Here is a 12,427-nt window from a genome sequence, read left to right on the forward strand (position 1 = left end):
TTGCAGTGATATATCATCAATGGAAAGAGAAATAGAGAAAGAGAGACAGGGAAAGAGACGCAAAGAGATAGAGAGAGAGAGACAGAGCGCGCGTTTCCTCTGTTTCTGGCACCGGTGCGAAGTACGCAAATACTTGGCCAAATTGTCGTGTTGCTGACGGCTTAACCAAAATGATTGATTACTTGGTTCCTGTTTGCCTGAATGCCGGGCGGGGGAACTTGGTGTTCGTGGTAAGTGCCAAATCGGAAATGCGCCAAAACGGAAGAAGCAAGAGGAACAAGTGTTCTATGGAATCAGCTATGGCTGATTTCAAGAACTTAAAACCCTTTTCTATCGAGACAATAAATGGCACATTTATCGATTATTTTACAATTGCAAATCGAGGAATGGAATTAAATTTATGATTGATTGCAGATGTCTCTGTCTGTTTCTATCTGTCTGATTATTCTGTAAATATGTATATGTTAAATGTTTACATGTAAAATGCAAGTGGTTGGTTTCACGTTTCGAAGTTGTAGGCTTGTAGATTGCCTATTCGCAAATGTCCAACAATGTTTGAGTGCACCTCATTAAGAAAGAGTAAGAGTAGTCTATTCGAGAATGTCTTTGAATGCAAAGCAATGCTTAAGGAAACCACTTTAAGAAAGAGTAAGAGTAGTCTATTCGAGAATGTCTTTGAATGCAAAGCATTGTCAGTTTCTTATTTTTAGAGCCAAAAAACGGCACCCAACTTTAGCAATACCCAATGATCTGTATTGAATAATGATATATTGATCATTTTTAGGGGAATTGGGGAGGAATCCAAGAATCCAAGAAGTTGAATAACACTTATAACCTTACGGGAACCTACATTTGTGGTATGTTGAAGTAAGCTCTTCTAGTCTTCGAGTTTTGCGCAAAAAACCCGACTGGGGGAAACCCTGGAGCTGCCTCTCCCAGCACCAAAAGCGGCTTGGGCTACGTTTTCAATCGCCTAAGCCTTAGAAGTTTTTTGCCTATTAAATAGGTGAGGAGATATAGCCATAAAAAGAAAAATACTTGATCTGTATATAGACTAGTATATAGAAGCTACATGTTCAACTTGGCGACTAGCCCTTAAAACCCAAGAAATTTCCTTAAAAAACAAGATTTCGATATGGATTTCTATCGCTATTACTTTGAAAGGTGGAAAGTTATCGATTATCCGAAACAACATTTCAAGTCTCTAAATGTTATAGGTTCTTAGATGGACGTGTTCATACATACGGACAGAAGGACTGGTGAGCAGACGCACAGACAGACAGACAGACAGACAGACAGACAGACAGACAGACAGACAGACAGACAGACAGACAGACGGACAGACGGACGGACGGACATGGCTAGATCGACTCTACTATTAATGCTGACTAAGAATATATTCACTTTATAGGGATGGAAATGCTTCTTTCTGCCTGTTACCTACATCAGCATAGCTCGTCGTCCTGATCAGGAATTTATATACTTTATGAGGTCGGAGATTCTACTTCCTCCACTTGCACAAAACCCGTATTCACTTGTTTGCCCATTTTCAATGGATTCAGCTACCCATCACAGTTGCCATTGATGTAAGCGTGCCAAGTAACTCACAAACAAAAACAAATAACATTCAAATATAACTATATACATTAATTTGAAAAGCCAATCGATAGAGTTCACGGCAATGCCAATTGACAAAATTCTTAGCAGTCGCCATCAGCCACAGCGCTACAATGCGCCGCGGAAGCGGGTGGAGAACGGCGAGGAGCGCAATTCCAACTTTGCGAGCCCGAATGATGACTCCGACTATTCCATAGACTCTGATTTGGCGATTCTGCCGCCGCCGCGCCGCTCAGCTGTGGCCCGGCTGAATACTCGACAACTGTCAAAGAGTCGAAATTTGATAATGAAGTGGATCGTTTGCCTAACGATCATTTTTCTGCTGCTGCTCTTTGTGCCGCGGCATCACGTGGTCAAAGAAGTGAAACTTAAGCGCAGCGTAACCATACTTTTGTGGAACGAGGAGAGCTCCAACGAGCGCTGGTGGCGATATCATCAATGCCACTGCACGGTGACCCCCAATCGCAATTACACGGATAGACCCGTAGATGCGGTCGTTATCAATGCAGATCGAGCCTACGACGTGGACGGCCTGGAGAAGATCGTGCGCACCCCGAATTTCTTGGTGGTTTTTGCGGCCAAGAAGCCGCTGGGTCTGGCCAAAAATCCGTTAAGTCTACACGGTCAATCTGTCTTCAACTATTCGATGACCTATCGCCTGGACTCGAATGTGCTCTGGACAGAATACTATTTCTCCACGTTGCAGAATATCGAGGAGCGGGTGCACAAGTTTACGGCGCCCCACAAGAAATCCCTGAAAGAGATGTCTGCACCGGCGGCAGCCCATCTTCGCTTCAAATTGAAGCTCAAACAGCGTCTGCTGGTCTACATGATGTACCCGGTGAACAATTCCACGATGCAGCAGAGCCTCTATCTGCAGCATCTGCGCAAGCACATCGATCTGAGCGTCATCGAGACCTGCCACGAAGCCAATGAGTAACAAATATTTAACTCACTCTCTCTGTCTCACATTTAATCAGTATACTCTTTGGCTAGATGCCTGCCGTACAGGTTCATGCTGATCTTTGAGCCGAGCCGCTGTCCGGAATATGTGCATCCGCAGTTCTACATGGCGCTGGCCAACTTTGTGGTGCCCGTGCTGATTGGTGGCGGCAATCTCAGCCAAGTGGTGCCTCCCGGCTCTTATATAAGCGCCGACAACTTCCTGTCACCTTTTGAACTGACCGAACACTTGAAGTTGCTGTCCTCACGGCCGGAACTGTACGAGCAGTTCTTTTGGTGGCACTCCAAGTATCAAATCCATCAAATAAAGCTTCCCTATTGCGCTCTCTGTCACCAGCTGCGACAGGAGCAGCAACAACGCCCACCTTACGAGTTCCTTCAATGGTGGACAATTTACCAGTGCCCGGAACCCGGAGAATTTCTAATCGGAACGAATCCCTAAATCGGGTCTTCCCAAGAAAAGGAAACTCTTCGAGTATTTTAGTCAATGTATCTATGTAGAGTAGAACTAACTAACCTAAGTATATGCCAATTGTATAGATGATTTTATTTTGCCAGACTTAATTTAATCAGTTTATGCGGCACGTAAATCAGAAATATAATCTATAGTTTTACGAGTGCAAAGAGACTTTCTTTCAAAATCAGGGTTCGTCAGGTTGGGTTTATATATTATTGCGGCTTCATCCCTAAACTTTAACATTATTCCACCCATTTTACGAACGAGTGAAATTCGAAATTCACCCACACTAACTGAAATTTCCACGTAGCGGAGTGGATTTGCTGCAACCGGTGAAATTTTCTTGAGTTTGTTTTATTTCTTATGTAGAGCTTAGGAAGTAAATTTGAAGCCCATCGAGAGGTGAAGAAAACAAACTGCAAATGCTTTCCACCAATTTTCCACACTTGTGTGTGAAAAAGTTGAAAGGGTGAAAAATTCAGATTTCTAGCTCGGAAGCTCTGAGCTGTGACCACCAATTAGACAGTCAGTCAATCAATCAGTTAGTGGTTTAATCAGCCAGTCAGTCAGTCAGTCAAGAGTTTTATACATATATCCCAATCAGAGTTGGCATTGTTGTGCATTTATAGATATATTTTAAATATGATCTATATTTGAGTAGTATTCCGAAAAAATTCGTAAAAATGCCAGCTGACAAAATTATTAGCAATCCACTCGGATCGGAAAATCAGCCCCAGTCGCTTAAAGTGCAAGCAATGCAGTTGACCGCATCCTCCATTAAGGACCCAAAAGGTTCGGATGGGCCGAGTCGCTCAGCGATTTTGCCCCGGAATAGACAGCTGCCGAAACACTTTTTGTACTTGAATATTTTGAAGAGCGTCATCAGTCTCTCGGTAGTTTTGTTGCTGATGTATTGCGTGGGTAACAGTTGCCCTCGAATGGGGAAAAAGGAAGGTCGACCGGTCGGGAGAGCTATACTTCTATGGAACGCCGAGATGGAGTTGAACACGTGGCATTATCTGCCATGTGGCTGTGTGTTGACCACAAATCGTGATTATCAGGCTGGAACCATTGATGCCATCGTCTTCAATGCAGATCGACCATTTAATTTCAAAGGCCTGGATCGGATTAGACGCACGCCAAATTTCCTGGCGGTATTTGCATCCAAAAATCCGTTGAGCCTGGCCCACAATCCGCTGCTGGAGAATGGAGAATCTGTCTTTAATTTGACAATGACTTATCGTCTCGATTCGGACATTCCCTGGTCGGATTACTATTTTACGGCGCCGCAGAAGCAACAAGCGTCCACGATTCAGGAGATCAGCTCCTGGAAACAGCGGTCAGAGCTGGAGGCCACCGATCTTCGCTTAAAGCTTCGATCGAAATCCCCGCTGGTGTTCTACATGATCTACGAAGTGAACGATTACACTTTGCCGGAGAGCCTCTATCTGCAGGAGCTGCGCAAGCACATCGAGCTGGATGCCCTCATGGAGTGTCACGGCGCTCAAGAGTAGGTGTGAAATACTTATTGAACTCAATTAGATCTAATCGGCTTCTGCCTTCCATTCTGTCAGTTGCGGAATCTACAAGTTCATGTTGATCTTCGACCCCAGCGGCTGTCCGGATTATGTGCATCCGCAGCTCTACATGGCGCTGTCACATTTTGTGGTGCCCGTCATGATCGGTGGCGGCAATCTTGTTAGCCTCGTTCCGGCTGGCTCCTACATAAGCAGCTCCGATTTCAGCTCACCCAAGGAACTGGCCGCGTATTTGCAGCAGTTGTCGAAGGAGCCCCAGCAATACGAGCAATTCTTCAAGTGGCATGCCAAGTATTGGCTTCATAAGAACCGACAGCCCTACTGTGCCCTCTGTCGCCGGCTGCGTCAGCCGCGACATCCGCGCCAGCCCGACGAGTTCTTGAACTGGTGGACTGGATACCAGTGTCCCAATAGTACGGACAGCTTGGGCCGGTTCCTTTAAAACGATATTCGGCCCGATTCCAATACAATTATAATTATCGCACGCCAAATTGGAAGCGCTGAATATTTTTATTCCATGGAATTTCGCCGGCACTCCATTGACCCCGCCGAGTGGTTTTGTAGCTAATAATTATACCCTTTCGACGCCTTGTATACAAACTTTGTCACAGAGCATGTAACCCATATTTTAAATTTAAATACATATTTGGCTTTCAAACCTTGACAATAAAAAATTATTGTTTAATGTATACAAATCAAGACTGCAACCCTGGCTTAGACCGAACCAGTCTAAACTTGGTTCCCAATTTCATTTTCTCTATTAACCGAGCCTTGAAACTAATCGAAAATCGACCCTAACAATATTTAGTTTGATTCAAAATCACAAAGTATTAATAACTTTGGCTTTATCTAACCATTTTTGCAGATGACAGTTTTGGCTAGATATCAGATCTAGCCCGCATCTTGTATTTGCGGCATTTGGCATGCTAAGGCTTAAGCTTCAGGAGCTGAATTGAAAAGCGGAGATGATTATTTTTTGGGTTTGCAGCCCTGGTAAAAATACTAACAGCTATGTAAAAGTGCTGCTGCTTAACTGCCGCTGTTAATGTTAACAGGAATGTTAAGCCAACAGCTGTTAGAGTTAAGGATGCTGTTTTTTTGGGTTTTCAGCCTTGATAACAGTTATGTTAAAGAGCTTCTGCTTAAATGCCACTGTTAATTTGTACAGCAATGTTAAGCTAACAGCTCTTAATGTTTAGGGCTATGCGAGGTTTTTCAAACAAAATAGAACGAAAGGGAGAGTATTCCGAAATTGAGCAAATGTTTTTATACATTTAATTGAAACTGGTTCTTGGAATATTTGGGATAGCAACTCGTGCTAAACGGCTGCCAAAATTCACTGGCATGTGGCCATTTGGGTGACCATTTAGCCAGGCAGCTCTTTGGATGCCCATTGGGGCAGCCTCAAGGGCTTTAACAAGTTTTCTGGCTGGGCATCCACAGGCACAGGAACGTCACAAGCATAGATAAAGCAAATAGAGAGTGCTCAGGCATTGTGGATCTGGCCGAACATGGTGGAAACCCTGTGAACCAAGCGCTCTGGACAACGTGTGGGCGACGATGTGAAAGAAGTGGCGACGGTAAGGTGCCAAGACCAAGGCAGGCGGCGCAGACAATACACGAAAAACAAACAGAATTGTCATGGGAAATATTTCACGGCGTTGCGTCTGAGACCCGCTCCTCGGCTGTCCATGGTCTGGCCTGGGCTGTAGCTGACTGTATCTGTGGCTGGCACATTTCAAAACGGTATCACATACACAAAACACTTTTCTTCTTGCCACACACAATATTTATAAGTTAAATGCTTCACTAAACAATAAGCCAAGACTGGCGACCAGGCCAGGCCAGGTCGGGCAAGAGTGGCCGCAGCACGCAGGCGAAGGTGGATGGAGGCGATGTTCCAGTCCAAGCCAAAGTTGAAGGCAAGGCGATAATGAAACTGACGGGCGTCAAGCACATCGAACCAGGGTCCCACCAGCCTTTTGGGGGCCCCGCCAGCCAGCCAGTTGGGTTGACAGGTTGTTTTCTTGTATTCACTCATTCTCATTCTCATTCGCGTTCTGTGTCTGGTTCTGGTTCTGGGAAGTTCTCATCACCAGCGGCATCTGCTGTTCACTGCCTCCGCACTCCACTCTCCATTGGGCTCTGTTTGCCCATTCTGTTATCAACTATTACAATATTTTTGTTTAATTGACAAACAGGTTTATCATTTGACGCTCCAACTGTTTTTCCCACAGTCATTTTCGGTCAGGTTAACTATTAACCTGACACCAAGAGTGTAAAAGCAAAAACTAACTACTCTACAATGGGCTTATGTTGTACAAAAGAAGATTTACATATATGCACTTTAGCAAATTTGCAATATGCCCTTTGTGAAATTAAGTTCCACTTGGATGTAGTTAATATATATAGATTATAGGGGAAGGCTAGACTAAATACCTTACTTCCACTTAGCTAAAGCGACAATTCCCTCGATTATGCAAAAGATAATACATTTGGCATAATCCTCCATCAAAAGATTTCAGATTAATTGTAAATGGCTCTATAACTATCCCATCATCTATTGCCTATATAAACTTCTAGATTCCATCAAATTGAAAGCTAACAAAACTTTTTTTCAGCTTTTAACTGCTCTACCTTAACCTCAAGCCACTGTGCACTGTTTTTTAGAGCAGTTCAGGATTGATTGCCGTGTTCCAGATTTGGTTTTCGTCACAGTCTCGTTTTAAATCGACCCGACGTGTAATTAAAGCTCACTTAACTGCCCGATCACGACAAGTTGTCTCCAAAAATCCGCCCATTTAATGTCTCAATTCAATTAGATAACTTCAGACATTTCAGAAACTCAAGAACTGAAGATTAAAGAGCTTCTGCTGTGGCTTTGACTTTGACTGCTGCGGCTGCTGTGGCTGCTTCTGTCTTGGGCTGTTTGTGTTTGCTTTGCTGGCTTCCCAGATACTTGCAGCAGCATCAGACGAATTCTCACCTGGTGGCCACGCCGCGGAACCTGACCAAAGAGGCTGCAGCGGCAGCGGCGGCGGCGGCGGCGGCGGCTGCTGTCGTTCGACTCGTTTTAATTTGTTTGTTTACATTTTCCAAGCAAGAGCTGCTCGGCTTTTCCCAGCATGTCTCGGGGCTCATTTGTAGCTGGTGGGCAAAATGTTTGGAAATAGAAGCGTAACGCCCGAGGCAGGCCCCGAAGCTGGGGCGGTAGCTGGGACGGGGGCGGGGCACAGCCAGTACCGCTTGTGTTTTTGGTGTTAACAACTCGACACTTCATAAATTGAAGTTGAAAAAGTGCAGCTATAAAAAGACTATTAAGTTCCATGCGCTGCACTTGGAAAATGCCTCAAAGGGATCGCATTAGGCGCAAATTTGATTGCTTTTTAAAAGTTCAATGGTTCGATGTGGTCCACAATTAGGTTCGAGAGCTTTCCAATCGATGGCCACTGTTTACTCTCGATTCTCATTTCTCAAGTACTCGATGCCAAGTGGCTTCATGAGAACGCAACACGAATTCAAGATTTGGCAACTGAGATGAGAAATTATTTCTCAATTTTGTACATCATAATTGTAGGCATATATTAGGTGTTGCAATTAACAGAAGCTAAGAAATAATATTTAATAAAAAACAAGTGTTTTCTTTAGTCGAAAGTGAGGGAATCTGAGGAAACATGTACTAAGCTGCAAAATCTTAATAAAACACTTGAACTATATTTGGATACTAAAAATAACTATTGGCCTTTTGTCGAATTTTTGAAAATCGCATAGAAGGGCTATAGAGATAAAGATATTCCAAAGAGATAGACTTGAAGGCACCCTGTACTTAACATCTGAGTATTGAACTTACTTCGAATTTATGAGAATCGCGTAGAAGGGTCAAAGAGGTAGAACGTCGAGACAAAAGCATATCGACAGAAGATATCTTGCCTGGCTATAACAAGCACTTGCATATAAATTGGTATATATATTCTCAACCAGAACAGGGTTACCATTCTTAAATATATCGAAAAACTGACTTGGAATATCGCATTACTTTTCTAGTATACCTTAACCCTTTGGCCAGTTATTCAAAATGCACCGAAGCTCACAAATAAATACCAAAAGACTTAAACGTCTCCAATCCATTGTGAGGGCCATAAAAATAAATCTATATGCAAATGCAGTTTTAGGTGAACAAGGCAAACAAGAGAAGTCAAGAATTCGAGAATAAGTCAGCATTTAGAGAAAAGATACGCGCCAGCCAAGCGACGTGTGGAAGCTGCAGTTGCAGCCAAAAATAGTCTAGCTGGCAGAGTCAAGGACTCCTGCCAATAGCCTGGCCATTACCAGCCGGCCCCGACAACTGGCGCAGAGGCGTCTCGCGCGCTTACAAAATGTGACAAGTTGCGGAATTATTTTTCGCAGAAGATGTTCAGTGCTTCCAATGGCTGCGTGCAGATGAGCCGAGATTGATAAGCAGGCGACGACGACAACGACGACGACGACGACGACGATGGGACCCAGCGAATGAAACCCGTGCCATACTCGCTCTGTTCCCATTCCCGTGAATGCGATGCAAGTGCGCAGATAATGTGCGAGCGATTTATGTGGAAACTCCAGAGCGGCGACGGGGGCGCAAATGTCGACAACAGTAGCCGAGGCAGCAATTTAGCAGCGATTACAACTGGCAATGGCATTTAAGTGGCCATTGTCAGGACGCGATCTGCGCTCGTCCGATAAACGGACAGCTCCATGCTCCATGTTCGCATGTGGGCGATCGTTGAATTGTCGCCAGCCAAACTGATTCATATTGAGATGGCGCTAGAAATACACCTAAGGAATGTAACCAGGCTAAAATAGCTTATCCAAGGATGAGACCAAGTATAGAGAACAAATCCAACAGCCACAATACACACTCATTATAGGGTATCAAGAGTAATTATTGCTGATTATAGGGCACGAAAAAGTAACGAAATTGTCATCTTATATAGCCAAAGTCATAGTTAGATATTCAGTCCCGTTTGCAGGGTTCGCATGGCGGACGTGGCGGAAACACGGTGCCCGGCACATACGTATGGGGATTATTTTTGGCAGCCAGCTCCTCGGCCCAGAGATTGTTGAGATATTTTTCGAGCTTTTCGATAATATCGTCGCTGCCAGCATCGGAGCAGGTGGTAAAGGAGGAGGAGCTGCTGTTGGAGTCATCCTCATGGCACACATTCGACGTTTCGCTGGAAACGTCGTGCCGACAATCGATGGGGCAATGATGATTGTGCCAATCGTGTTCGGGCTCCTGGGCGTCGTCATAGCTGGTCGTCTCTGTATTGCTAGCTGGCTTCTTAGGGGCCTCCAGCTCCTGCTCCAAGCGATACCACTTCACCTTGTACGAGTCCTGGCCGCACTCGCCGTACAACTCGCCGGTCAACTGGTCAATGTTGCACTCGCAGATGAGCATGGGCGAGTTGCACTTGGAGCAGCGCGGCAGTTTCAGCTCGTGATTGAGAATGGGTCGTGGTCGCTTCACCTTAATGCTCGAATCAATCTTGGGCACCTGCAGGCCGCACAGGATGCAGGAGGCGGGCAGATCTGCACAGTCCGCGAGCTTGAACTTCTCGCGCGGCTTCTCGCCCGGCTTCGGATGACCCGGCACCTCCATTTTTCTGCATTTGGGACAGGGACAGTTCGGCACCGTCAAAGGATTAGCACGGGCACTCATGCGATCGTACAAGGATCGATAGACGACGTTGATCTGCTTCTCGTAGGACTTGTGCGCCCAGAAGAAGGCCGCCTTGTAGTTGTCAAAGATGCGCGCCGTCTTGTAGGCGGCATGGACCCAGGCGGCCTTCTGGTTGAGTATGGCCATGGCATCCAGGATGGGATTGCTGATCGTTCTGTCCGGCTTGCCGTGAAAGAAGGCCTTGAAGGCTCGCTTGATAATCGCATACGTGAGCATCGCCTCCACGCTCTCCATTTCGCACTTGATGCGCAGCGCCTGCAGCATGTCATCCCGATGCAGATGGGTGCCCGGTGGCGGGCTCTTCGGGCAACGGGTACGCAGCTTCTCGTGATAGATGAAGGCGCGCTTTATAATCGATCTGGCATTGCAGGCCTTGGTCGTATTAATGCCACAGATGAGCATTATCTGCGAGAGGCTCTTCGCAATATCCTCAACATTGTCGTCGAATATCTGATACGGATCCAGTTTCCTCTTGCAGTTGCAGCAGCATTTCTGCTCCGCATCCTGATCGGTGGTCGCCACCGTTTTCTGATTTGCCATATTTGGTTTTAACAAACAATTTTGTGACAAAGATACTTTAAATCAAGCGCTCCATCAAAACTATTCAATCGGGTATGCCAAAATATCGGGTAAACCGATTGGGAAACAAGTTTATTTGGAATTCTTAACTAAAGTTGTGAACAGGTTCAATATCTGAATATTTATGATCCAACATTTTTACATGCCCTATTCAAGATTCGCCTAGATCATTCAGTTTTAAGAAGAATTGTAAGTGTTATTTAGACCATGAAAATGTTGAAAATCAAGTCATTTAAGCGGTTATGAAGCGAATCGGTTTAAGCCCGGAATACCAACATATTTTTAACCATTAATCGAACCTTAACTTAAAACAATCGCCCAAAAAGCAGCTAATGCGAAACAGAGCCCAATTATTGGTTGAGATCCCGCATCTTATATATAAAAATATAAAATAAATAAATATATTAAATATATATACAAATTATATATATATATAAACTACTATCAATGATTGAATCGAGACAAAGAAACTGCCTTATAAAGCTTTTGTAAAGTTTCCAAAACTGGGAGCTGGTAAGCCAACACCTAAACTAGCCCCGTTAAAAGTGAAAGAAAAATCGTTGCCAAGCACGTCAATTTGCTCCACTGTGCCTTGTATAGGTTTATCCATGGACCCATAGACCACCACGAGCCGCTGGCAATACAATCGCCCGTGGCTGGGCCTGCAATTATGCTAAATAGATGCTTTGATAGCTTCATTGGGCAGGGCCATTCAGGTATAAATAAGAACAAGACAAGCCAAATGGGTCTGTTTAGATTCTGGGTACTGCTGTTGTGTCAGACTAAATTGTTCAAATAAATTAAGTTGTAGCTTTCGAAGAACAAAACAAAAATATAAAGAGCAAAAAGAAGAGAGACACAGACATCGGATAGTGGAATTGGCTGGGGGGGGTGTGGTGTGGTGTGGGGATTGGGGCAAGCAAACAAGTTCGACCGGGCACAAAGATCGGGGCCGTCGCCTCACAGAGGCCGCCGTCGCATTGTCATTTGATAAATTATGATATTTGATCAATTGTTCAACAGTCGGGCCACTCAGATAGAGCTCAGATGGAGCTGGAGCTGCAGTTGGAGCTGGCGTTGGAGTTGGAGCTGGAGATGGAGCTGGAGATGGAGATGGAGATGTCGGCTCTGTCTGCCTAATGATATGGCTTTCTACGTGTGCTGGCTGCCCCTTACCCCCCTCCATCCTCTGGGCATTGGTCTGGGAGACCCGCATCAAGTTGCCGATTGAACTTTTCTTGTATTTACATTGTAATGGCATCTGGCGAGCAAACACACACCCAGTCGGAACCCATTCCCATTCATCTGCATAGCAGCATAATAGAATTGGGACTCGAGACGATGCAGACTCGTCGACTCGAAGATGCCTCTTTATTGTGGCTAATAGGCTCTTGTGGCTTTGTTGTTCTGCCGCCGTTTGCACTCCAAGGCGCGCTCCACGGACCCGCCGCTCAGGTGGTGTCATAGCCGCCGCCGCCGCCGCCGCGCCATTGAATGTGGCTCTGGCTGTGGCTGTGGCTGTGGCTTTGGATGTGGCTGTGGATTAATGAATGG

The 12,427-nt window shown here is 45.2% G+C and overlaps 3 protein-coding genes across 3 annotated transcripts; 2 read left to right on the plus strand and 1 right to left on the minus strand.

The window, feature by feature from the left end:
* Positions 1 to 1,591: 1,591 nt before the first annotated feature.
* LOC135433872 (alpha-(1,3)-fucosyltransferase C-like) lies at positions 1,592 to 3,204 on the plus strand. Its single transcript, XM_064690156.1, has 2 exons — positions 1,592 to 2,553; positions 2,614 to 3,204. Exons 1-2 carry the CDS (start codon positions 1,682 to 1,684, stop codon positions 3,020 to 3,022), a joined length of 1,281 nt encoding a protein of 426 aa, XP_064546226.1. The 5' UTR covers positions 1,592 to 1,681; the 3' UTR covers positions 3,023 to 3,204.
* Positions 3,205 to 3,673: 469 nt separating this feature from the next.
* Positions 3,674 to 5,237, plus strand: LOC135433944 (alpha-(1,3)-fucosyltransferase C-like). The gene is made up of 2 exons (XM_064690246.1): positions 3,674 to 4,547; positions 4,612 to 5,237. The coding sequence occupies exons 1-2, from the start codon at positions 3,721 to 3,723 to the stop codon at positions 5,015 to 5,017; spliced, it is 1,233 nt and encodes a 410-aa protein (XP_064546316.1). The 5' UTR covers positions 3,674 to 3,720; the 3' UTR covers positions 5,018 to 5,237.
* A 4,239-nt stretch (positions 5,238 to 9,476) lies between these two features.
* LOC135433938 (uncharacterized) lies at positions 9,477 to 10,932 on the minus strand. The gene has a single exon (XM_064690240.1). The coding sequence runs from the start codon at positions 10,832 to 10,834 to the stop codon at positions 9,569 to 9,571; it is 1,266 nt and encodes a 421-aa protein (XP_064546310.1). The 5' UTR covers positions 10,835 to 10,932; the 3' UTR covers positions 9,477 to 9,568.
* Between the last annotated feature and the right edge of the window lie 1,495 nt (positions 10,933 to 12,427).

This window comes from Drosophila montana, unplaced genomic scaffold (genome assembly GCF_035044405.1).
Source record: "Drosophila montana isolate Dmon_TW-CO22-7 unplaced genomic scaffold, ASM3504440v1 contig_3240_1, whole genome shotgun sequence".
Lineage (NCBI taxonomy): Eukaryota > Metazoa > Arthropoda > Insecta > Diptera > Drosophilidae > Drosophila > Drosophila montana.

Bases quoted from the DNA above. Each gene is read 5' to 3' on its own strand.
- LOC135433872 (XM_064690156.1), top strand. From the start codon at position 1,682: ATGCCAATTGACAAAATTCTTAGCAGTCGCCATCAGCCACAGCGCTAC. The intron at 2,554-2,613 runs GTAACAAATATT...CTCTTTGGCTAG, and splicing joins ACCTGCCACGAAGCCAATGA to ATGCCTGCCGTACAGGTTCA.
- LOC135433944 (XM_064690246.1), top strand. From the start codon at position 3,721: ATGCCAGCTGACAAAATTATTAGCAATCCACTCGGATCGGAAAATCAG. The intron at 4,548-4,611 runs GTAGGTGTGAAA...CCATTCTGTCAG, and splicing joins GAGTGTCACGGCGCTCAAGA to TTGCGGAATCTACAAGTTCA.
- LOC135433938 (XM_064690240.1), bottom strand. From the start codon at position 10,834: ATGGCAAATCAGAAAACGGTGGCGACCACCGATCAGGATGCGGAGCAG.